The 27,255-nt window shown below is 36.6% G+C and overlaps 1 protein-coding gene across 1 annotated transcript in view; it reads right to left on the bottom strand.

Annotated features, from left to right (window-relative positions):
* Positions 1-23,168, bottom strand: part of NUF2 (NUF2 component of NDC80 kinetochore complex) — a 28,694-nt gene extending 5,526 nt beyond the window's left edge. The window contains exons 1-13 of the mRNA XM_037506601.2: positions 23,021-23,168; positions 19,251-19,392; positions 17,974-18,048; positions 17,033-17,109; positions 16,477-16,538; positions 12,597-12,694; positions 11,305-11,378; positions 9,918-10,014; positions 9,065-9,127; positions 8,101-8,238; positions 5,160-5,300; positions 3,766-3,941; positions 2,782-2,917 (exon numbers count right to left, since the gene is read on the bottom strand). Of these exons, the coding sequence (XP_037362498.1) occupies positions 2,782-2,917; positions 3,766-3,941; positions 5,160-5,300; positions 8,101-8,238; positions 9,065-9,127; positions 9,918-10,014; positions 11,305-11,378; positions 12,597-12,694; positions 16,477-16,538; positions 17,033-17,109; positions 17,974-18,048; positions 19,251-19,373 (1,260 nt within the window). The 5' untranslated portion in view covers positions 19,374-19,392; positions 23,021-23,168. The remainder of the gene's footprint in view (positions 1-2,781; positions 2,918-3,765; positions 3,942-5,159; positions 5,301-8,100; positions 8,239-9,064; positions 9,128-9,917; positions 10,015-11,304; positions 11,379-12,596; positions 12,695-16,476; positions 16,539-17,032; positions 17,110-17,973; positions 18,049-19,250; positions 19,393-23,020) is intronic.
* Between the last annotated feature and the right edge of the window lie 4,087 nt (positions 23,169-27,255).

The following is a 27,255-nucleotide window of genomic DNA, read 5'->3' as shown; positions in this document are numbered from 1 at the left end:
AGAGAAGATCTTGGTTCACTACATTGCAGAAATTGAGTATTTTAAACTCAAAATCAGAAATAACATTTTAACAACTAAAGCTGTCCTAGTAGACATAATGGGTAGTTATGAGCCTATAATATTGAAAACAATGAAGCAGAACATATCAGTGGTTCTTAAAAGCTGTGCTAAAAAATTCAGGTTCATGGGTTCCATTGCTGCTGATTCTAATTCAATATATTTGGGTAGGACTTGTTTTGCGTGCATTTCAATTTCTCATTGAATTCTAGCACAGACAGTTTTTTAGAAATATCTTGTTAGATGAGCCTCCAATTTTAAAATATTTACAGAAAGTATACCATATACTTTCTGTACTATACACTTTTTTACTAAGAAAAAAATGCATGATTGCTGTTGTCGAGTAACTTAAAATGTTATTGGTGAGACATACACGCACAAAACTAATATAAGGCAGGCCCATGTACTGTTTATGACTGATAGATAAAGGACACAGATAGATAAAGGACGCTGACATTAGCAAATGGTTCATTAACCAGTTAGTTAATGTGGGTCTGCCAAGTTAAAATGTTTTCATCATATTAATGCAACTATTTATTTACCCTTTAAATTCAGAATTTGACCACGCGATAATAACGAAACATTTGTTCCTTTGATTTGCTTAAAAAATAGGATTAAATGGGCCTCCCTGGTGGTGCAAGGGGTTAAGCAGTGTACTATGAAGCAATCCGCAGCCTCTGCAGCCTCTGCAGCATGAGTTCGATCCCTGGCCAGCCAGGGAACATCCCACAAGGTGAAGCAGACCTCTCCTGTCTTGCCTGCTGCTCCCCTCAGCAGCGTATTTCGGCCGGTCTGCCTGTTCTGTTCCCCACTCTGTCTCTGGTGAATCCTCTCACCACCACCCCCCCATCACTGGCCTGTACCCCAGCTCTTATATGCATGAATAAATAAATCTTAAAAAAAAAAGATTTTGATTATCACTTTGTATTGATTAGTCTTTTTCCTGGTCTCTTATTTAGGTTTTCTAAATTCGTGCTATGAGTGAGACTATCCGGTATTTTTTTCTTTCTTACTTATTTCGCTGAGCATGATCCCTTCTAGTTCTATACATGTTGCTGCAAACTGCATGTGTTTATCTTTTTTGATTGCTGAGTAATATTCCATTGTGTATATGTACCACATCTTCTTGATCCAGTCATCTATTTTTGGGCATTTTGGTTGTTTCCACATCTTAGCTATTGTAAATAGTGCTGCTATAAACTTAGGCGTGCAATAATCAAAATCAATAAGCAACTATAAACCAGAGACACACTGGGGGGGGGCGGGGGGGAGAAGAGGGAGGGGCAGGCAGAGGAAGCACTAGAGTCAAAATAAGGGGGGGTGCAATTGTATGGGGAATATAACCAAAATGAAAATGCACACATTGTACAAAGATGAAAAATGATGTAAGGATTATATAAAATAAAATATTAAAAAAAATAAAAGAGATGTGTAAAATAAAAAAATAAAAAATAAAAGTTAATTCATACAAATGGGAAAAAAAAAAGGATTAAATATCACCTAAGGTCTTTCTTACCGCCATTCTACAGATAAACGGGGAGGGTTGAAGGCTGAGACTTCGGTGAATATCCAGTTAAGGAGCAGGAAAAAGAAAAGTAGTTGGAATGCAGAAAGAAAGGGATCGAAAAAAATCAGTACAGTGTATTGTGTTGGGTAGGAAGGGAATCACAACCATTGTCTTCTTTTTCTTCCATTTTTAAGAGCCTTGAGACAATCCTCACTATAGATATATATATTTACATGGGCTGTGCTAAGAATCTAATCTTTCAGGGGGATAAATAAAACAGGTGAGGGGATTGTCTACATTGGCTCATTTAGTATTAGGAGTCTTTGCAAACTGGACATGGATGGTGGAAGGTAGTGACAGCAGTATTCAAATATTTTTGAGGTTATCAAGGGTTTTGGAAATCTTGATTTAAGATGTCAAGATAGACAAGGTTAAGAAGAATGAGTAACGAAAAGAATTTTACATAATAAAGGGCTGTTTTCAATGACTTCTGGTAGTCTGAGTCAATCTTGGGGATACAAGCCAAACTTTAGAAGTTAAGGAGAGAATGAGAGGTAAATGTATCAGAAGAGACTATCTATTTGAGACATTGGCAGTTAAGAAAAGGACAGGTAAACATTTTATGTTTGGCACCGAACTGACATTTAGGAAGATTAAAAATTTAGAAGACAATATTCCTGTCCTTATTAAACTTAAGCCTTTTCATAAAACAATAAAATACATACCCTCAAAACCAGCAAAGGATAAAAGTAGTAAGTAATTTTATCTTAATGATAAAGGTATTATTAAAAGTCCCAAAACACAGAGGGACCATCCTAAGCTATTTTGAGGTAACAACTCAGTACACTGATGACATTCTTACCAGGAAAAAATATAGCAACTATTTAAAGGACATTACTTGCAATCATTATCCAAGTCCATTTATCAAAAAAACCTCAGAACCTCTATAGAACACCAATTCTTGTTGCAAAGCATGATATTCTGCTAGGTGCCGTCAGAGGGAAAGGCAAGTAAGAAAAAGGTATGAAAGAGGAAAAATATGCAAACTATTCGAGGCTAATGGAAAGGTACTATAAATGGAGATAAAAGCAAATGACCTAAAGGATCATTTTCTACTCTGGAGAATTTGCAAAAATTTTTAAAATGAGGGAGACATGAATTTATATTTTATACTTGTGAGATTATCAGAAATTAATTCCTTATGAGCACTTACTCACCTGCGACTTCAGTTTCTCCCTTTCAGCGGCATCTTTTAGTTGTTGAATACCAGATTTAATTTTTTGGATTTCTTGATTAATTGTGGTTACTCGTTCATAGACAGCACCTCTTTTCTCTTGAACTTTATTGCAGTCTCTAAAGGAAAAGAGAAATGGTTAAATCATAATTCCTCTTAAGCTTCTAAAAGGGCAAATGTTTAACTCTAATTTTGAATCCAAAGTAATCACCTGTATTTGATTAACAAATCCAAATACTCTCAAGATATGGATGGGAACCCCAGCATGGTGCCTAACTCATGCCACAGTAGAATGGGCTCTTTTACAAAAGCTATTATTTAAAGGGAGGATTTTAAGTTACATTTCCCCAGTTGTGCTGACTCATGTCCTGTTGACGAGAATGTCAATCAGCACAACTTCTCTAAAAGGCTACAATTATAAAACCCTAAGGTCCTGCCCTTAGTCTTCCTCTTCATGAGGAAGAACAAAGGAAATCTTTAGATGATCCATAATGCATCTTTTAGAGGCTGAAACGGTGATATTTCATAGACTACCTGGGCCATTCTAAATATACAACCTTAGAATTGTGGGATGCTCTACCACAGCGATGGCTAACAACTATATGGATGCTATCATGCTGCAGACTAACTATACTAAAGATGGACCAGTCAGTGATGCTGATGCTACTCTAGACCACTATGCTAACATGCTCTGAACAAGCAGTAGCACCAGACCCTTTTGCAGAATTATGCAAATTAATTAGAATTGTGACATCTGGAAAAGAAAAAAAATACATGTACCTGAAACATCTCTAAATCTAAACACAAGGTAAAATTCATAATTAAATTATAATTCATATCAGTTTTACTTATCTAATGGTGGAATACCTTTTTGAAATTACAGTTTTGGAATCCTGGCATATGGGGAGAGATGTATTTGCTTTTCCTAATCACTTTCTAATACATTAAATTGAAAATAAGCTCATACTCAATGACTGTGCGTTTGTACTGCTTGACATCCTCATGCTTCTTATTTATTTTGAATTGTGTTGTGGCCAGTTTCTCTTTCTTCACAATCAACAGTCTTTTGAATGAGCTTTCTTCAGTCTTCAATTTCTTCAATTCTGATTCATCACTCTCAATTTGGTCCTCCAAGTTCAGGCTCTGTGTTTTTTTGAGAAGTATTCAAAGTCAATAAACTAATTAGGATTTACAAAGTAAGATTATTTTCTACAATGAGTGACAGTAAAACACAGTTTAAAAACGAGATAGAGGGGCATCCCTGGTGGCACAAGGGTAAAGTTAAGATGCATCCTATGAAGCTATCCGCAGCCAATGCAGCGCGAGTTCAATGCCAAGGGAGCTACCCACATGGCACAGCGGACCTCTCCTGTCTCCCCCGCTGCTCCTCTCAGCAGTGTATTTCAGCAGATCTGCCAGTTCTGCTCCTCACTCTGTCTCTGGTGGATCCTCTCACTCCCCACACCTCTGGCCTGTACCCCAGTTCTTGTATCATAAATAAATCTTTAAAAAATAAATAAAAATGAGATAGAACTATTTAAGCTCTGAAAACCCAGCAGAAGAATACAAAGTGAACAAAGATGACAATGGTAAGGCACCAGGGATACAAAAAACCAGGATGCGTGGCAAGGGGTTTCGATCATGTAATTTTACCATCAAAGACTGAAATAAAGATACATATTGATAAAATCAACTACGGCAGCAGGAATAAACAGAAAAGGGTAGACCTAGAAACAATTAAAAGCAGAGGAGCTCAGTTTTTTTTTTTTTGTTGACTCCTGATGGCAGTAGGGGAGCATGTTGTTGGGAAAAATACCTCAAGCAATCACCTTCTAGTCCCTTTACCCCTCAAAAAAAAAAAAAAAAAGAAAAGAAACCTTTTATCAAGTGCCATGTTAATGATGCTGGGGAAAGTCTGGATTTGGATGACAAAAATGAAAAGGATTTTCAAGTTTCTAGTTGAGAAATTTAGTAATGTTGGTGTCAGCTCTTCATCTTCAAGGCAAGGAATATATCATCAACTGCAAATCTCTATAGATCTGAGGTACAGTATTGGGCATTAAGTTGAAATTTTATGCCTACTGATTAAAGATCATTTTCAACTGTTAAAACAAGTTTAAAATTCCATTACTTTTTCCTAAAATATACATAGCAATGTACTGTTATTAATCATCTGAGGGTTAAAATGGGTCTTATTACTGCTATGTCTAAAAAGAAGTGTTTAATTCTTCAACATACATTACCAATCTACCATGGTGTAGAATTATTCTGTTTTTCTTTAGGAAAATAGGAACAAAAAGTAAATCCAAGAACTCCAGTAAACTGCATAATACAGACATAAAAATTCCACACAATACAAACCTCCTTTGAGATACTGGTTAATTTGTCCCTATTATCTGAGAGTTCCTGTATTTTCTTTTGATATAACTGCACCTCCAGTTGACATGAAGGCAAGCCGTCCACAGAGTCTCGATAGATCTCATACTTTTCCATCACTTCTTGCTTTGAAAGAAAAAAGCACAGAAACCAGTTTGTTTCTCCTTTATGCAACTGCAGTAATGTCAATTTGTTTGCTCTTAAATAACTTCTGCACTTAGTATCAAAAGTTTAAGAGTAGAGAACAATTAAGTTTTTAGGTCCATCCAAAGCACAATTACTGACTTGTGTCTAAGCATATGATTATGCTTCTTCATTACCAACTATTCTTGAGCAACGGAAACCTGTCATAATTTTACTAAATGACTCATTGAAGTACCTTCCAAAGGTTATTCATGATGATTTTAAGAGTTTATTCAAAATACTACTGATTACTCCTGTGCAATTGTATTACCAATTATAACCTTCCTATTCATTTGTATAATAACTATGTCACAGCTAATTGTTTTAAAAAGATTGCCTCCTCATCTAAAATTAGAAAATGAACACATTTACCATAATTGTAATATGAAGACTTCTTTCCTTTCCTTGTTAACCTACCCCTTCTCACCTTATTAACCAGTTGGATTTTGTCTTTAGCAAAATGTTTAATCATATTGTTGCTCACTTTCTGTTCTCTTTTTAACGCTCACGGATACATTCCTTCATCTGTCATATTGTGATATGTATTGTAATAAGTGTATTTTACTCTATAGATTTTTTGTTTCCAGGCTTAATGTTTCAAAATCTACCTCAGTCCAAAACTATACAAATGCTCTAAATTTCCAAAATTGTTAAATTTTTAATCTATATAGAATTTTTATAAAGGGTGCAAGTTATACACCCAACTCCCCTTTCTTCTCGATGAATAACCCGTTGAACAGGACCTGTTTATTAAATAAACCACTCCTCTTCTAAGCAATCAGATTTATTTCTATTCCTTCGTTCCTGCTCTGGTAATCTTTGTCTATTCCTGTGTGACAATCCTTAATTATCAGGAATGACCAGGGTAACAAATTTAGAACTAAACCAGAATATTTTTTAAATTAACAGTTTCAAAACTTTGCTTTATAAAGGATGCTAAATTGTCCATCCATTTCTACTTTTGTCTTACCCAGCCTCAATTCACCTGCCACCCTAAGCCATAATCTCTTTAAATACAAATCATATCATGTTCCAATATCCCCTTTTAAACTCGTCAATTGTGTACCTTTGCTGTTAAGAAAAAATCCAGCACCTTGAATTATCTGCCAGCTGGCTATTTTCCATTATTTCAAGCCACTTTCTTATGCACCACACATTATTCCTTGCACATACCTTACTCCCTACTACTTCAAAGAATTTGCCTATTGTTCCTTTTGTCTGAAATACTCTTCCATATACAAATTTACTACGAAAACTTCTGTTCATCACTCAGCTGTCAGCATAAATTTGTTTTCTTTTTAAGTTTTCCCCCATACCACCACCCCTTAGATCCACATGTCCCTTTCCCTTCTGTCCCTCTCTTAATCTCAGAGAACTCGAGATGTTTACCGATGCTCACTGGTTTTTGAAAGTGCTTACATTATCAAATTGTCTGCTATGTAAATGTCCAGTATTTGTTTTCATTGTTCGGACTTTGCTGCACATTATTAAAATCCCCTCCAATTTACTGAAAATGGCTGCATTTCATCATTTCTTATGGTTATATAGTACTCCACAGTATGTATATATCACCCCTTCTGTCCCAATCATCAATCAGTGCACATTTAAGGCTACCTTCATGTCCGAGCCCTTAAAAATAATGCTATTATGGGGCCACCCCTGGTGGCACAGCAGTTGAGCGCTGGGCTATGAAGCTGCCCACAGCCTCTGCAGCGCCGGTTCGATCCCTGGCCGCCGGCAAGGGTCCCACATGGCAAGCAGACCTCTCCTGCCCCACCCCCGCTGCTCCCCTCAGCAGTGTATTTCATCAGTCTGCCTGTTCTGTTCCCTGCTCTGGCCCTGGTGAATTCTCTTGCCCTCCCGTGCTTCTGACTGTACCCAGTGCTGAAAGAAGAAAAGAAGAAAGAGAGAGAGAGAGAGAGAAAAGAAAGAGAGAAAGAGAGAAAGAGAGAAAGAGAGAAAGAAAGCAAGCAAGCAAGCAAGCAAGCTATTATGAACACTGGAACATACGGGTTTTTGTGTTGATAGTTTCTTGTGTTTGGATATATGCCCAGGAGTGGGATTGCTGGGTTGCATGGTATTTCCATTTTCAATTTCTTAAGGTAAATCCAGATTTTCTATATGGTTTCACAAGTTTACATTCCTGCCAATGTAATGGTGTTCCTTCTATTCATCACTCAGATGTCAGTAGGATTTTTTCTACTTCCACCCCTGATTTCTACAAACTTAGTACCCCTCCTTACATTATTTGAAAGTACCCCATACAATTTTTTGTTTGTTTCTCTCTTGGTTGCTTTTTAAAAAAATAGACTGTTTTTTGGAGGAGTTTTAGGATCACAACAAAATTTAACAGAAGGATTTCCCAAATACTTCCTGCTCCCACACATGCACACCCCATATTTTTACACAGAACATATTATATTTGAAATTATATAACTGATTATAAAACTGTTTAATACTTTTCTCCCTTGTAACAAAGTAAGTTTCAGGAGGATAAGGAATTTATTTTGATTATCCAGGGTAAAACCTCAAAAATTTATTGCATAATTGAACAAATATCTTAAAATTATACTTATTTTCTCTATACCCACTTCAGAGGAGAGCTACAAATTACAAACAAGGGCAGAAAGCTTTAAGGGAATAGAAAGAAAGATAATCAGGAAATTAGAAAATCAACAAATGAATAAATAAGAGTTGCCTAAAAGACAGAAAGATAAAAAGCAATAAAAATTTAAAAACTCACCCTGGAATTTTTAAGCTTCTGAACTGTATCTTTCATTTTTTCTTTATAATTCTTTACCTTCTCTGGAGAATCTACAATTTTTGTTTTCAAATTCTCTTGTACTTCTTTCAAAGAAACCACTGACAATTTTAGTTCATTCTGTTGAGAAAATATTTTTATATTTAGATATGATAAGAAAATTGGTAATTTAACATGACAATGATAAAAAAGAATAAAGAAATTTGTCCATGTTTGTTGCAGTGGGGGTAATATTAAATCACAGCCACATTACTCCCCCACCAAATCAGTCTATAGGCAAGTAAGCATCTCAGCACAATATACAAGGTCCTTATTATTCTTATTCTCCCCTCCAGTCCCACTTTCCACCTTTACTTGTTTTACCTGACAATCTGGTAATACTGGTCTGTTTCCCTTAAAATGAAAAAACATTGGGCTTCCCTCATAGCACAAGGGGATTAAGCACCACAGTATGAAGCAATCCACAGCCTCTGTAGCACAAGTTCGATCCCGACCGGCCAGGGAGAAACCCATATGGCGGAGCAAAACTCTCCTGCCTCTCCTGTCTCACCCACTGCTCCCCTCAGCAGTGCATTTCAGTCAGTCTGCCTGTTCTGTTCCCCGCTCTGTCTCTGGTGAATCCTCTCACCCCGGCATCTCTGGCCGGTACCCTAGCTCTTGTAAGCATAAAAATAAATAAATCTTTGAAAAAAAAAATTAAAACATTAACTTTTTTCAATTTAAATATTATAGATGACTACTGTTTTTTAAAAAATATGAAAATAGAACTATATGATGAAAATCACCTGAAAGCTCACCACATCATATATCAATCACATTTTTCTGTGCAAATTTCCTATATATGTGTGGTTTTAAGAAAACATTTGATTATAATAATACAGACAGTTAAAATACTATCCCATACATGTTGAACCCCTAAATGCTAGTAATATGAAAAGACACTTACCAAACGCTTGGTTTTCTCTGAAATATCTGACTTCTTTTGGGAATTTCCCTCTTGCAGCACTATCTAAAGTTAAAAAAGCAAACTGCTTTCTGGTGATCCAAAACAGATTTATATTTAGCCCCTCCATATTTTCTATTAAAGGTAAGACAGAAATAGACTAGAGTAGATATTCCCACGCTTTCTCTGTCCACAATGCCCCTAGGCCAAAAGTATCTATCAGCTCCTTTTTAAGTTGTTAAATCCAAAAAAATGCACAACAACTTAGTAGCTCTTTGAAAAAGTAAAATAATTGAAAGAAAAAAATACTTTAATTTCTTTTCTTAAATAAGCACAACTACCTCCTAATTGGATGTGTGTACCTATTGGGCACTGCACAAATCCATAGACCTTGTAATCAGATTAGACAGATATTCTCATTTTCAGATTTTCAGTTTTAATTTGGCATAGCAAAAGACAAGATGCCAAGTTCACAAAGATACAAAAGGATGGGATGTGAGTTGCTGTTGAAACTATGAAGCACATTGAGCCCTCATCAGTATACGCAGTGCATGCCAGATGCTGAATATCATTGTTTTCCTAGAAAATTTAAAATCTCCTGAGGGTTTTCTACAGTCTCCAGGGTGTCTCAGTGCAGTACAGGAAGAGCAGAAGTCGACATAGGAAAATTCTAACAAATTGTAATCAACAAGACAACACATAACTTTTATAACACGGATAATCATAGAAGCATAGACTGATTATAAGGGGCACAAATGGGCACAGCAATGTATCTTATTTCTTCAGTAACTGAATGCAATATGTTTTTATCCCTTCCACACCCACAGTTTTTAAATTTTAAGGTATTTAACAGTACCGTTTTTTGACGAAACTCTTGATTCAGTGATTGTTGCAGCTCCTGAATATCATCCGAAAGCTGCTTGAACTCTGCTTGCTCTTCAACTGGAACAGAACTAACATAGTAAAATACATTACAATAACATGGAGTTCTTAACTTTGAAAGGTCAAATAACTTAAATGAAAAAACAATCTGTCTTCAGGTTCCTTAATTACCATGTTTCCATATGATAGAGATTTAAAATAGGCTGCCCTCTACTACACAGAGAAAATAAAAATCAGATAAACTCCTCCAATTTCCTACCACCAACTCTATGCATAGACTCAGCACAGACGCCTATCCTTCCCAACTCACAGCTCATCAGACGAACAAGCAACTCCCCTTCCTATGCTGATTTCTTTACCTCGATTTTAATACTCATCTCTTCACCTATTATTATTCACTACTTTTGCTCTATTACTCCTTCCTAACAGTACTTACACATGTCAAATCTCTTCCTTATGAATGTCTCAACTTTACTTTTAGAAATATGGTATAGAATTGTCATTTTAATTTTCATTTCCTGACTGCTGTGTGCTTGACAATATTTACAAGTTTTTAAATTAGTTACTTGCATTCACTCTTCTATAAATCCCCAGTTTTGGCCTAAGTTTCTAGTATCTTTTTTCCTATCAGTTGTAGCAGTCTTTGTTTATTAGGAAAATACATGTACTCTGTAATTAGAGACAGTTATGCTTTGCTGCATATGTTGCAATACTCTTTCCCAGTATGTCATTTATATTTTGACTTGTTTATGCTAAATTTGCCAAGTTAAATTTTAATGTCTGTTTTCTACTCCCAGTCTTTCCAACTTATTGCTGTCTCTAAAGGCAATTTATACCACAGCTGGTTAGAAAAGCTCTCACCTGAAATAGATAAGCTCAAGATCATCAATAAATTAACAGGGATAAAAAAACTCTTCTGTTCAAAATTATATACATAAGGCCAAGAAATCATAACCCTTAACTGACTCTTTCTACTATCCAACCTATGAGTCAGAACAAAACAAAACAAGCCTCTACTGAAGGAGTAAACATTTTAATAGAATTAACTGATTTGAAGAAAGAGTCCAGTCAGCTATGCTCACCTGTGTAAGATAAATATTCCCAAACACAATTTAGGAGTGTAAATGAGTGGCTTTATACAACTCAGGCTAACGTACTAACAAAAAAGAAGTGAAAGGATGTATTATACACAAAGAGTTCAAAAGAAGAAAAACTAGTTTTTCTTTTCTAGAAAATACATAATACACTGCTTTTTAGTAAGGAACATAAAAGAGACTTGTAGTGTACTGTGAGTTTGCAAAATACTACTTAAAAGTGTTGCATTCTGAAATTGCATTTATTTTATTTGTAAATCTACTTACTCAAGTCTTTCCAACTTCATTAATGCCTCCTGATGTGCGGTATTTAACTGCTGCATTTTGTCCACAGAAGATTTCTAAAGCAATTTTAATAATTTCATATTAGTGCTTTTCAACCTAAACAGTGACTTTTTAAAAAAAGTCTACGAGACAGATTATTAAATGCTTACTCATAGGAATTTATGACAAACAGAACTGGGAATTTCTTTACTTATTCAACAAATACTGTGTTCTTTCCATAGCTAGGCATATGGAAGGTGTCAGAATAAACCAAGATGACTAACTTATGGTTCCTAGGCTTACATAGCCCAGTTTCCTTGAAGACTCAGATACAAGAAAATAAACTATAAAAATGAAAAGAAGATAGCTATCCTATTATAGAATACATTGCCCTAAGATTTGGGCATATACTCGGGAAATAAATAACACACACAAAAAAACTACAAAACAACTTGTACTAAATATAAAGAGAATAAAGTAGAGTGACATCCAATCCAACTTGGGTAATGACTGGGGAGGAAGATTACAGAAGGCTTAATAGAAATGATAGATGCCATCTGAGCTGTGTTTTACAATATAAGGAGAAATTAGCTAAGCAAAATTGTGTTTATATGTGTTGGCAGATAAATATGTGAGCTTTGGAGAGTGATGTTTAAGAGATAAGTTTAGCATGATTTGTGCAAGAATTTATCTGTATAGCTCAGTGTAGCTAGAATTTAAGTTCACAATGTGTGGTGTTACACTGGTACTTTTCTGAGAATATGGTACCATACATTGGACAAATGGGGACAAATCACACTGATGACCTATAATCTTCTCAAATTCTTTGAAATATTGATGAGACTAGTTTCTATCTGCTAACATGGTTTACTTGGGTTGAATTTTATAATGTAATGCTGGGCAAACAACAAACAAAATGAAACAGTCCAATTAGGTCATTATTTAGACAATAAATGTAAATTAAATTATCCCAATTATTTAAAATACACTATGTACACTTTGAGGAAAAGAAATGTGGCTATATCTGCTCTTCCATTACATTTCTTAATATAGGAAAAGGAGCCTAAATTAAAAGATTAAAACCCAGCCTTCCCCTTTAATTGCCAAATATCAAAGAAAATCTTTATCCTGAGATATACTTTCTAGTAACTAAAATCTACAACTTCATATAAATATAAAAATGACTGTAATAACCATACAATAATAGACATCCATGACAATTTCAAAACAGGTTAATAGTTCATAAATAATGTTACTAATCTGGTGTGTAACCCCAAAATATTTTTAAATCTTACATATTGCCAAAGAAACTCCATATATGTCTCACGGCATGCTTCTCTGAAGTGAATAAAGTTGATAATACCACTTAAAAACCGACTTGTCCGTTTGGCTTCTACAATAGAAAGCAAGACTCTTTAAACAAATCTTTGAAATAAAACATAAAAATGAAACTTCACCCTCTCCTATCATGCTCTACTATGTGAAATAAAAGTACATATAGTCTACAATAAACTGACACGCAGAAAATCTGCTGTAACTTACGATTAGAATTAGAATAATTCTGAATAGAAGATCAGTGTAATTGTCTAAAACAGATTTTTGTATTAATAACAAAAAGGCAATCCACTTTTGATCATGAGAGATTAATAGGCAACAAACTTATGCCCTTAAACAACTAGAAAGACAACAATTATGAAGCAGCAAATTTTAGACACCTGACAATACATAATATATGATAGCAATCCCCAAAAGAAATGAGGTGATCCCCTGATTGCACTTGCCCTTGCTTAGAGTTTTCGGTTTGTACCCCAGGGAAGGAGAACAAAAGCAGAACACAGAGGCTTTGCTAAGTTATGAAAATAGAGTTTAGAGTTGGAAAGGTCAAAGAAAGTAGAATTTTTAGAGTAAAGAGAGAATTTATGAATTTTAGTTGCTTTGGCCTCTCCAAACTAAACTTGATCTTCGTGACTCAGACTTAATAAATACATTCCATTTGTTCACAAGGGTACAGGAAAGTATCACTTACTATTTTTTTAAAGAATATATTTATTTTTAAAGATTTTATTTATTTATTTTTGAATAGAAAAATTGGGGTGTGGGCCAGAGGTTGGGGGGTGAGAGGATTCACCAGAGACACTGTGGGGAGGAGAACAGGCAGATCTACTTAAATACATAGCTAAGGGAAGCAGTGCGCAAAACAGGAGATGTCTGCTGTGCCATGTGGATTAGCTCATGGGCTGGGAATCAAACTCAGGCAACTCAGGCCTTCATAGTGGGCCAAAGCAGTGGAAGCACTGAGACTTAATTCCTAGGCCACCAGGGAGGCCCAAGTATCACTTTTTAAAAGACTCAAATCAAACTTTTACAATTGTGGGAGAGGGATCAAAACAGGGGAATGAAGAGCACAAGGGACTACACCTTGGAGGAGAAAGTAAGCATTGTATAAAATGAACAATGATTTAAAATATATATACATAAAAATTATATAAAAATAAAATAAAATACAAAATAATAAAATCCTCTAATTTAAAAAAAAAAAACAAAAAAAAACAAAAACCTTTTACAATTGTAAAGTAAAATACCTGGGACCAAAAACTAACAGCAGATTAGACATAGAGACAAAAGTGCTTGGGAAATTCAAGACATAAAATCAAAACCATTTTAAATGATGGCCAGAGATAAAAAAACAAATAGACATCTCTGAATTGAAGGAGCGTCAAGCAGTGTAGTAAATGTGTAATTGGAGACTTAAAGAAGTGTGGAAAAAAACTTTTATGAAATAATGGAATATTTTCCAAATTTGATAGAAACTATAAACATATCCAAGGAAGTGAGCAAATCTAAGCAGAAGAATAACAAGGGAAAAGAAAATCTCCAAAAAGCACATTATAATCAATTGCTGAAAACTTGTGATAAAAGCAGAATCTTATAAGCAACAGAGATAGCAAGAGAAACAAGAGAAAATGACTCCAGGCTGAGTAAGCAGTGGTTTGGGTTACTAACTTTTATGTAGGGTCAGGTGATGGTGCCTTGGGTGCAAAGGACAGAGGGAATAGGAGTAAGATTCCTACAAGATGTGGGACTTTAAAAAGACTGTATTCTTAGAGAAAAGGTATATTAAGAAAAGAAAAAGCACTCATACAGATGGAGAGAAATAACAAAGCTGTTAGTGTCCCTTAACCTTGTTTCTGATGAGAAAACAAAACTCTCTGAAAATTCTAAACCTACCCCTACATGGAATTTTAGTTTGATTTAAACTACACGTGGTTCAAGAATTATCAAAATTAAAAACTAAAAAGGGGGTTTAGCCAATGATAACCCTGATATAACTGTCAAAACCAAAAAGTATCCCCGGAGTGATGTGGTTTCAACCCCAGAATCAAGACGACCACACAGGACTGCCCTGCTGAAGGTGAGTTTAAATGTGGGTACTCACATGTACACAGGGATGCACACACGGAAGAAACAATCTAGACTGTGGGATGCAGCTAAATCAGCGCTAAAGGAAAACTTATAGCACTGAATACCTATAGAAAAGAACTCAAACTAGCGGCCTCAGTTTCTACCTTAAAGTTATTAACAGAAAGTAAAAGCGCAAACCCAAAGTGAGCACAAGAAAAAAAGGAATATCAGTAAGCACAGAAACCAATAAAATAGAAACCAGAAACAAAATATAGAAAAATTAACAAAACAAAAAGCTGGCTCTTTGAAAAGATCAACAGAATCAATAAACTTCTAATTAGACTAATCAGGGAGAAGTAAAAATGAAGAAACAAATTACTAATGTCAGAATGAAAGAGAGGTCATAACTACTGAGCCCAGAGACTTAAAATGATACAGGAAAATTATGAAAAACTTTGTAATAAATTTGTCAACTTAAATGAAATGGATAAAATTCCCTTAAAAACCTAAACTACCGAAGCTAACATAGGAGCAATAGCAAAAGAAAATCTTCAGTTCCAGATGGATTCACTGGTGAATTCTATGAAACATTTAAGGAAAAAATAATACAAATTTTACAAAAATTATTCCTGAAATTGAAAGGAGTTCTTTCCAAACTCATCCAATGAGGCCAACAATACCATGATATCCAAATCAGTGACTCTGGTGCATTACCAGAAAATCACAGCCCAACATCCCTCATGAACAATGACATAAAAACACTTAACAAAGTATCAGCACATCAAATTCAGCAATGAATTGAAAATATAACATGTCATAAACAAATTGGGTTCATCCTGAATACAATGCTGGTTTATCATTCAAAAGTCAAACAATCTATTTCACTAGATTAAAAAAAAAAAATGCACCATGATTTTTACATTAGTTGCAAAAAAGCATTTAAAAAAATTCAACACCCATTTATGATACACACGAGGAAGAGAAGTTGCTTACCCTGATAAAACACATCTAAGAAATCATAAAACTAACATCAAGCTTAATAACAAAAGACAAATATTTTCCCCTTAAGATCAGAAACAAGGTAATAATGCCAGCTCTAGCCATGTCAATTCAACAAAATACTAGAAATCCAAGCAGTGCAAAAAGCAAGAAAAAGAAATATACCATATATAGATTGGAGAAGTAAAACTGTCTTTATTCTCAGAAATTATGGCCATCAATAACTTGTAGAAAATCCCATGTCAACAACAAAAAAGTAGATCACAAAGAGGATAATAAATTTTTAAAGAGCAAACCAAATCCCTTGCAACAAAAAATATTATATAAATTTATGTGTATCAAATAGTCAAATGAGTTAAAGGATAATTAAATGCAGTTAAGAGAAATTTACATTCTAACACATCACGACTTGCTATTTGTGAAAAATCTTTGAAAAATTGAAAGACTGAAAAATCTTTTCTTTGGTAAAAGGTAATTGTTACTTGCTAAAATTAGTATCATGACTCCTCTGAATAACATCACAGCTTATATAGTATTCGTATTCACAGCCTCAAATTTACAGAGTGTTTTGCAAAATGAAAAAAGTTACAAATAATGAGAAAAACTGGATCTACAAAAGAAAAAAATTTCAATAAGATATAAAAATTCATCCTCAAGAATAGGATACATGTTCTAAAGTCAATTTCCTGTATTTCTTTTTTCACATCTATTGATGGAAAGGTAAAATTTTACACTGAAGCCAGATATTAAAAATTGTTTTAAATTCCCACTTACTTGGATATAGAATATCAGCAATCTCAAAGTCATTCACCCGACATACAGGCATGAACGAGTCCCTGGAAGATGGAGTGGAGAAAGCATATTAAAAATACATTGTAAACTATATACTAAGTTATAGGATAGAAGCATCTTAATTTCAGAAACAAGATTACTGGATATGTTTCTTAATGTCAAAGGATCAAGTCAGAAGTCTACTACAATGTGTGATTATCTAGCACTGAAATCTACTTTTTCTGTATATTACTCAGGTATCTATGCAACACCAAGGCACAGTTATACATTCTAATAGACAGCAAACACTCTTGGAGGCACTAGGACTCTTTAAGAATTCAAAACTCACCCAACAATTTAGATTCAAAACATCTTAAAACTTCAATTGAAAATACCAGAGGGAGGAAGCTCTACTAGTGGACATATATAATTTTTAATGTATATGGGATAGAGTGAAGAGAGAAATGGTACATTCCTTCCCAGTGAAAACCGTATTTGAATAAAGTATAATGTGCAAATATGAATGCAGACTAAGAAAACAAAACCACTTTTTACTCACAGATGAATAAATAGATTGCTGACTGGTAAGAAGCCTTCCATAATGTGTGGATACATGACTTCAGAGTTCACTGGAAGCTAAATGTAACAAATCACAAAATCTACATTACACATTGATTAGAAAAGTAAGAAAATCTTCAATCTCAAGACACCTTCTTAATCATAGATTAAGCAAAATATAGTTACTTACTATCATTAAATAAAAAAAAAAAAACCTTAGCAAGCAATACAGATCTAACACAAAAATAGCTGTCATCAATATTAATGTGAGGTTCAGAGTAGATGAGCCACAGTTTTTAAATGATTAGTACCTATTAAATATCAGGAATTTGTGTTAAGCATTTTACATATATTCTCTTTTAATTATTTAACAACTCTAGTGTGTTATCCCTACTTTACAGAGAAAGAAACTAAATCTTAACAAGGTTTCATAGCATGTAAGAACAATCTTTGATTTTTAAACAATATGCAATTATATTGATGATATTCTAAAGATACATTTTCAGTACATCTTCAGACAATTCCATGATGATTTAACAACAAAAGATCATGAAAAATGATCTTTCCTTCCAGAAATTTCAAATTTACTAGTAGCTCAATTATTTTCAATCTCAGTGCCTATCTTCTCTCAAATTTGGGAGTCTTTTCTGAGAAGAAAACAGTTACTTATTTTTATTACAGTCTGAACACAAACCTATAAAACTGAATAGATGCATAAAATCAATATTTTGTGTCACTTAACTCTTTTACTATAGTTTTGATCTTACTAATGCTACCAGTAAACCATTATTATGCTTAAATTTCTTTGCAGTGACATTAGTTTTCTATAAGTCTTTGATTTTGTTAAAAATAAAGTAGGAACTTTATATCTTGAAAATAGTATGTAATATGAACAGGGAAAATGCAGCAAAAGAACATAATTTTGCCTCATCTTAAACCTACCATGTAAAAGTGTTCCAGTCGAATTCCATAGACCATTTGTAAGGCTCTCATGTAGATCATGTGCAAGACTTCAGGCTACAAGAGAAAATCAATTTTTAATACTCTGATGCATGTATCACTCTCATCATTACTGTCCAATCTTGTAGCTGATGAATGCAAAAGAAGGAAATAGTCACAAAATTACTCTTGAATTAGTTCTTAATTTTTCCAAATTTTTACACAACTAATGATACCAGTTTGTTCATATGCAATAATGGTCGATAAAATCAGTTGCTTAAGATCATATACCGAATGAGAGCATATATATCCAAATCCAATCCAAGCAATCCATTCACATTAAAGAATGGAAAAGAGTTATTAGACTTTCAAAACAGGTTGTCAGGTATGTGGCCAAAATAATGGCATATTGAGGGTGCACATTTTTTTTGAGGGTGCACATTTTTTAAAAGACAATGGGAAACTTTGTTTGATGCTTTTGATGTTAATGTTCCCTAGATGTTAAAGTTCAGTGATATGGGGGAATAATTTAATAAGATAATATGGGATTTTTAAAAATTGTATCTCTTAAATAAGCAATACCAAACATTGACCTGCAGAACCTGTTTTGATTCACAAACAAGTTCACTTATTCTGAGATTATTCCTTCCATTTTAAGGAAATAAAGGGGCACAGGGATAAAAAAGTTTGAGTTGTACAACATTAAAGTAGATTTTATTATGTATGCTTCAAGAGCAATACAAGAAACTGAACGGAGACTTTGGGATTTTCTATGACACATAAATAGTTCATTTTTGCATTTAATAACTAAAGAAATAAAAAAAAAAAATGCCTGTCAAAACAAGTCAATTCCCCCTAGGGGCATAATGCAAGAAAATTAATCTGCAGGCTTCCAAAGAAAATTGTTTCTAAGCACTTTTTGTGGTTGGAAACCACTTGGAATGAGTTCTTTTAAGCCCTACCAATAACTGATAACCTCAGACAGCCACTCCATATTAATAAAAAATTTAATATACTTTAATGTCTATGGTTTAAAATCCATACATTATTAGTTTAAGAAAACAATCACATTAAAGAGTTGAATTCCTAAAGGAAATGCAGAAGTTGCCCACATATAAACTTAATGTTATTTTAAAATTACACTAAGTGAGAGATTTTTCTCTAGATTAAATCGATTGGTCTACATCAAATAATACATTCCCTTTTCCCCATACTCTACACCTAATAGCTTACTTTGTTTTCAGTACCATCATCCACCTGCAAGCACAACCACTTTTTACCTTTGGATTTGGATAAAGATCATTCTTGGAGAGGTTTTTACCATCGGCTCCTGTTAAGATTTTGTTGCGAATATGAACCACAATCTCAGCTACATTATATCTGGGGAAAGACAGGGTTTCCATCTTGGAGTCTCCTGCTAATCTGAAGGAAGAAAAATACAAAGATCAGAAACATGGCACAAATGGCAGACCACATTATCTGGAAGCTGATAAATATAAGGACAAAATTCATAAACAAAAACTAAACAATTCATGTTAGTGCCAGCTACTATCAAACAACCTTGTAGGATAACACAAACAGAGATATCAACATATATCCTAAATAGAGATATCAATATACATCCTAAAATATTGTAGCTTTCATTCTAAAGTAACAAAGTCATTCTCTGATTGTTGTTTACTTTTCTACAGAAAAGATGACTTTGGTTGAATAAACACAAGAGAAACCATATTATCTTTTTTAAATTGGGGGTATGGGTGGGGGGAGAGGTCTTGGGTTCAACAAGAATAGATCCTGAGGATTAATCATCAAGGCAAGATAAACAGGTAATACGATCAATAGCAGTTACACATAAAAAAAATGGCAAAATAGGCTGACAGTAAAACCACTCCGATTTGACATCCTATTCAAAGTACACATAGTAAGATCACCAGCAATATTTAAAAGGCAAGTAGAAAGATTGAGAGAAAAAAGAATAGAATACTATAGTCAGCAGGAACTCCAATCACCAGTGAGAACTTTAAAAAAAAATACACTTCCTACAATGTCTTCAAATAGTGAGATATTCCCACCTATGTTGCTGTACATCAGAAGTCCGCACAATTATGCCCCCCAGAGAACATGTGGCAGTGTTTAGAGACCTTTTTGGTTGTCAGACCTAGAGTAGGGTGCTGCTGGCATCTAGTGGGTAGAGGTCCAGGGTGCTGTTAAACATCCTGTGTAGGACAGTCCCTCACAGCAAAGAATTATTTAGTACAAAATGTCAATGCACCACAGTAGTGCACTCAACTCTTCTATATTTGCCACAGCGTGTTGTGATTATATTTATAAAATTCTGGCACTACATAGTGAGCACCCAGTGAGCTAAAACCTTTTCACTGTCTTCCTATCAAGTTGTGCCTAGCGGAACAGCACTAGCTATAGCAGAAGGAGAGCAGCTTTAGCAGAAAGAGAGCAGCATCAGCAGCCCCACCTCAGTCACTCAATATATATATAGTCAATTTTTGCAAATAAACTGAAATGATCCCCCGTTTTGGAAATTTACTTAGGCTCCTAATATTTATTAGACTATTAAGGTTAACAAGAAACCTTGGCAACTTTCCTTATGCCTGAAAAATGTAGGAAGTAATTCTAAAAATAATTAACAAATACCTTCACAGTTCTGCTTGAATACCTGCAAGCATCACAGTACTTACTAACTCACAAGGCAACTATTTTCCACTTCAGCATGACTCTAATAATTACGTATCTCTTCCTCATATTGTGAAGAAATCTGTTGTAACTTTTACCTACACATACTATTTCTAATCACTGCAACTATTTAAAATATATTCATCTGTTTACTATTTACATGACAGCCCTTTCTAAAATGTGGAGAGTAATGATGTCTCTGCCAACCCCTCTCTTTAAGTAGAATTTGAGTCACTCCTTATCTGACCTTGTTTTAGAACTTTTGTAGTCTACTCATTTTCTCCTAAAACTATTTTGTCAATGTCTTTTTAAAATGTAATGCATTCTCCTAGGGCAGAGCTATAATCCAGTGGGCAGTGGCCTCTGCTGCTCAACTGGTCTACAACTGCAGCACTTACTGACATATATATCTCAAACTGAAACTTCCAGGATTTCTTCAATCCAACCAGGACTTCTACATATTCTTACAGTTATTTGAAGTTTAAGCAAGGATTTGCTTTTCTTATTATTAACTTCTGCAATTCCAGGCTTTCATTCTACAGTCAGCATCTTCTTGAACTCAGGTTCCAATGCCCCATATTTTAAATGCATTTTTTCAACACAAATACACATTCTATATTTCCATCTAAGTCATAGTTTTTAAAATCACTGCTGAAAATACTTAGACAAAGAAAGAACACAGAAAAAGGCACTTTCTCAAAACAAGCCACAGTTTGGATCAGAGTGTCAAAATAAAGAAATGTGAAGGATAGTCATAATTATCATCACAATATTTTTCTTTTTGTGTGTCTTTATATAGCCCTCAATGCATCATGTAACATCAAATACTTAAATTACTATCTCTACCCACCAAGTCAAATTAAAAGTTTTCTTCTTGGTTTCTAAAACTCCCACAATTTAATAATGTAATAAAGTTTTTGTTTCAAGAAAATCACCTCCAAGATGTTTCCCAAATTTCAAATGCTGGCTGTTGGAATCACTGCCCACATCCAAGCTCATTTCTTTCTTTGACAGAACACCAATTATAGTTCTTATTCACAAGTGTGTGGAGAGAGGCATGGAGAAGGGACAAGGGTACCAACTAGTATACAATTTGAGCTCTTTGATGGAATAAAGTATATAAATCACCTCACAGATGTAAAATGATCCCGAGGATCCCATAGCAAGTAGCTGAAATACGAATCACCCCCTTAACTTCTCATTTCTATGCAACACAACCATACCAAGCCAAGTAGGTACCCAAGCCCTACCTTACCACTTGGCTTTGCATTCCTAGGTTTCAATTCCCAGGTGGTTAATCCCCTTCCAAAAATATTATCTAAATTTAAAATTTCAAGAGACCAAACTCACATAACCTTTATTACAGTATATTGTGCGTGTGTGTGAGAGAGACTTGGTACTCTCAGGGTTTCTGGCATTCACTGGGTGTCTTGAAACATTTCACACCATGGATAAAGAAAGGACTACTTTATTTAAAGAATACTTGTTAAGTTTTACACACTCCATTAGCTAAAATAAACCAGTTCGTGGAAATCAGCATTCCAGGAAGAAGAGACGAAACAAAAAATAAGTAGGAATGCGTCCCTAGCTCAATAAATAACGTAAAAAATCTCCTGACTCATTCAGGGAAAATGATCATGTCACAAATGCAAGTACCACACACACCCCCGCTCTCTTCTTTTAATTTTTGGATTAAGTATGTTAGTTTTGCCTTTTATTTTTTTTTTTTAAGATTTATTTATTTATGCATACAAGAGCTGGGATACAGGCCAGAGATTGGGGGGGGGGGCGGGGAGGGGTGACAGGATCCACCAGAGACAGAGTAGGGAGCAAAACAGGCAGACTGACTGGAATACACTGCTGAGGGGAGCAGCAGGGGAGACAGGAGAGGTCTGCTTCGCCATGTGGGTTGCTCCCTGGCAGGGGATCGCTTCACAGTGAGGTGCTTAACCCCTTGTGCCACCAGGGAGGCCCAGTTTTGCCTTTTAATTCTTGGTTTTGGATTTGGTTACGTGATGCCTGAGCAAGGGAGAGCTACAGAAAGTTGACGAGCACCTACATCCGCGTCAACTTCTAAATAAATGAGCTAAAACATCGTGAACACAAGCTTAAAATGACCACGTACACCCTAGTTTCTTCTCCCCCAGCCTATGCTGCACCAGACAACACCCATCACTTCGATAACACTTAAGGTAGGAACTGAGCTCAGACTGTTTCTGCTGTAAAATGAAAGGTCGTAGGGGCTCGCTCCACCTGCTCACTGGGTGCTCCACGTAAACACTGGGCGGCCCCGCGCCCCCGGGGGGACAGGGAGCACCCAGTCTCCCCATTTCCATCGTGCGTGTCCGTTTGCACTCACCTATCACTCCAGCCGCCCACTGGAGGGCGGCGAGTTCCAGGAGTAACTGGAGAAGAAATAAAAAAATCAACAATCAGCGACCGTTGTCACTTTTCAAACTTGCCGCCTTCTACAGGAAGCCCGGCCCCGAGCAGCCCAGCCCACTTCCTGCGCTACGGGTGCCCGCTGGACTCTAAAGACGCGAGGAGGCGTGGCGGCGGGAGCGCTGGGCGGAACCTTTGTTCGTGGGGTTGGCGTCTAGTCGGACCGTGACCTCGGCGGAAATGGGAGCGCAACGATTTGGAGGCGGGTCCTGTAGTTGTTCCTGGGTTCCTGGGGCGGGTTGCTCTGGGGTCCCGCACGCCTGGAGCGCAGTCGGGGTCCCTGGCGAAGATGACAAGCGAAGGGAGGGGTGCTAGAAACTTGAGGCAAGCTCGCGATGACAAGGAAGAAGGGACGTGGGCCTCCGCGTGGGTCTGGGTAAGGCAGAGGCCAGAGTAATAGCAATACCGTTACTTTGGAGCATTGACTGTGAGCTTCAGGGTCTGTGTTCTGTGTTTGAAGCTGTTTTCTCATTTAGCCGGCATTAAAAGCAGGAAAGACAGGGGACAAATAGATACTGTCAACAGTGCGGGATCTATATCGGCGGTATTGGGCCTCCCTGCTGGCGCAGCGGGCTGAGCGCAGCGCTGTGAAGCTGTCCGCAGCCTCTGCAGCCGGGTTCGAGTCCCGGCCGGCCGGAGAGCTATCCACATGTCGCGGCAGACCCCTCCTGTCTCGCCCGCTGCTCCCCTCAGCAGTGTCCTCGGGTCTCTCTGCTCTGTCTCTGGTGAATCCTCTCATCCTCCCGCGCCTCTGATCTGTACCCCAATTCTTGTATAAATAAATCTTTAAATATATATATATGGGCGATGTTATGCAAATGGTCGTCCAAAGCTGAGTACAGAGGTTTACAAATAGCTGTGTTGAGACACAGATCCTAATGTGTCCCAAAACACGCGTTGGAGAGGTGGAAAGAATTAATGGTGCATCTGGTAAAATCCTCGCATGTATAAAGGCCCCAAAGTATACAGAAGTGGCAGTGTCTAGAATGGAACCTAAGTCGCCTGCTCTTAGATCTCCCTCTCTTTATCATTCCTCCAGTGGAGGCAGGCACCCCAGGTGCTAACCAATACCCAACTGTTTCCCAAACCTGCACATCCCCAAACAAGTTGCATTTTTCAGATACTGGGGCACTTCACACGTGATCACAAGTTAGAATATTCCAGAAGAAGACATGACTGACTTCCTTGTCGGGGAGAAATCATTGAAGTTTTATTGTGGATTGAACATAGAAGACATAATTGTCTGCTGAGGGGTCTATGTTGTGTGGGTGGCTGAACTGAATAAAGTGAAACATAATGCACACAATTTACATGTGTCAGATTCTTGTCTCCAGCTTCATCTTACCCCATTCATTTTTCTTAAGTAACACTGGTTTATAACTATATATGTTTTTAGTATATGTCACTATACCAACCTGTGTATAGACTACATTAAGTTCACCACTAAAAGTCCAATTTTATCCTACACCATACAATTTATCCCATTTACCAGATTCCCCACTCCCTTCGCCCCTTCCCTTCTGGAAAACAATAATTAGTCCTAGAGTCTAAAAGTTTATTTTTGTTTTATAGTACACATGTTAGCGAAGTAATGTTTGCCTTTCTCCATCTGACTTATTTCACCTAGCATAATGCCCTCTAAGTCCACCCATGCTGGAAATGGCAGACTTTTATCTTTGTTTTTATTATTTTTTGTTTGTTTGTTTATACATGCACTGGGTACAGTCAGAAGCGCGGGAGGGTGAGAGAATTCACCAGAGCCAGAGCGGGAAGCAGAGCAGGCAGAAGGACCGAAGTACACTGCTGAGGGGAGCAGCGGGCGGCAGGAGAGGTCTGCGCACCATGTGGGACCCTCCTCTGGTGGCCGGGGAGCAGCCGGGGATCGAACCAGCGCTGCAGAGGCTGCAGGCAGCTTCGAAACCCAGCGCTCAACCGCTGCGCCACCGGGGAGGCCCTATCTTTGTTTTTAAATAGCTGAGCAGTATCCATGTATATCTATAGTACATCATTATTCAGTCACGGACAGTTGGGTTGTTCCTATCTCGTAGATGTTACTTACAATGCTACAAGGAACATGGGTCACCCCCTAATTCTTCACAATTCTTCAACCCATACCCCTGTCTTAAACTTTCAGTGATTGCTCACAAACTACTGCTCTCCTCAACCCCTTCCCTACCCTCACCTGCTCTTCTTATTAGGTTACCAGGGTAGTCTAAATGGTATTTCTCAAGCACTTTGCACACATTCACGTGGATCTACAGTTTTTACCCCTGCTCCTTTTCTAATTTGAATGTGTCATTCCCTTTCTAGATTGCACTTTAGAGGATGAATGATGTACCTGTAAACACTGAGCAGATCTTTCAGTGGCAAGATGGGCATGCTCAGTGAGACCATCACAGCCTGCAAGTGCGACTTGACTTTAATGCAGGGGGTGTTCCTGGGCTAGCTAGTACTTTTGGTTAAAATTAACAAATCTCTTAAAATTCAAGCTGTTGTGTAGCATATACCTTATCTTCTTGCCTACCAATTTCTCTCTGCCACATTTATCTGCCTCTTTTCTCTCTCAGAAGATGAAAAGTATCTCTGCAGCCTTTGCTGTTGACCAGCTCTCATTTTTCTTTTGGAGCAATCCTGCACCCCAGGGACAGCCAGCATAGCCTCCTGGGCTGGGTGCAGACTGCCCTGCTTCATTCCCCACCCCTTGGAAGTAGCAGCACAGCATGGGACCCAAACTCCAACCCTGACTTCTGAAAAGGAGGGAAAACTGGGCACAGTGCAGTATCACTGGGGAGGCAGCCACCCCTCTGTGTGGCTACTTTTCACACCACCACCACCATCCTTGCTCTCCCACTTTAGTAACATCCTTTTGCCAAACCTTGCCACCTGCTTGTCTCCTGTATTATGATTCTTAAGGACCTCTTTCTCTGCCTATCTTTAAGTAGTAATTCCTAACCATGTTTTTTTCCCTGTTATGTCCCCTCGGGAGTAGCATCCACTCTCATTGTTTTAATGTTTGCTCATGGATCCCCGAATTCTTCCTTGAGTTTCTTACTTTCATTTCCTTGCCTTTTAAATAGATCCATTTGGGAGAATTCACGGGTGCTTCAAACTAAATTTTCCCTTCCATTCATTTCAACTACTCATCTAGCTCACTATTGCCTTCAGCCTTACCACCCCACAGTCCACCAATGATCAATCTCAGTGATCAGTCCAAATATAAATCTGACCATTGCACTTGTCCATTGTAAACTTCTGAAGATGCTCCCCCACCTCATCACCTCTAAGATAAAGTCCAACTCCATAGCCTGGCTTGCTGGTACCTCCATAATCTTGGTACTGATGATGTTCTGGTTTCATCTTCCCATCATATCCATTTCCTGGTTGTGAGGCAGTTTTATACTTTGAATCTTTCTTCATTCTTGTTGACTCTCCTGGCATTCTTTGCCTGATTTATCCTTCCTTACTTTTCAGATGTCTTCAGGAAGCATTTTCTCTACTCCACAGTCTGAATCAGTTGACTTTCCTCCAGGCCTCCTCGGCATTTATTTATTCATTAAAAATATTTATTTGTGCCAGACACTGAGCTAGACACTGGTAATTAATTGCAGAAAAACAAATGTGGTAATAACCAGTCTAATAATTGACCTTACAGAGCTTATATTCTCATAAGGGAGACCATAATTTAAAAAAAAAATTCATTTTAATCATATTGTCTCCATTCTTGAGAATAGCTACAAAATGGCTAATGGGTGGAAACAAGTGTCCCAGATAAAGGTAACAATTCTTATGAATTCTCATATGAGATGAGCAGTCTAGAACAGAGATCCTCAACTCAGGCCTAGTGGTAAATAGGTACCAAATCATAAAGAGTGTTAATCATGTTAAGGAGTTTGAACGATAATATTATCCTTCTGAAGGATAATATTAAGTTTGAAGAGTTCCAACATTATTAGGTTTGTATTTTAATGACGATCTGTTAATGGTGAGAAGATGGAACTGAAGAATGGCATGACCACAGGAAAGGAAAGCAGTTAGGACATCACTGTGGAAATCCAGGGCAAGAAAGATGGCAGCCTGTATGATGATAGTATTGGCAGTGTGGATGGAAACAGGTTCCAGAGGAATTTAATAAGTGAAAGTGTCAGGCTTAAT

Source organism: Talpa occidentalis, unplaced genomic scaffold (genome assembly GCF_014898055.3).
Source record: "Talpa occidentalis isolate TD23 unplaced genomic scaffold, MPIMG_talOcc4v2.1 talOcc4.12, whole genome shotgun sequence".
In the NCBI taxonomy this organism is placed as follows: Eukaryota; Metazoa; Chordata; class Mammalia; order Eulipotyphla; family Talpidae; genus Talpa; species Talpa occidentalis.
Note: the sequence above shows the minus strand (reverse complement) of the source record. Positions and strands in the feature narration are given on the sequence as shown.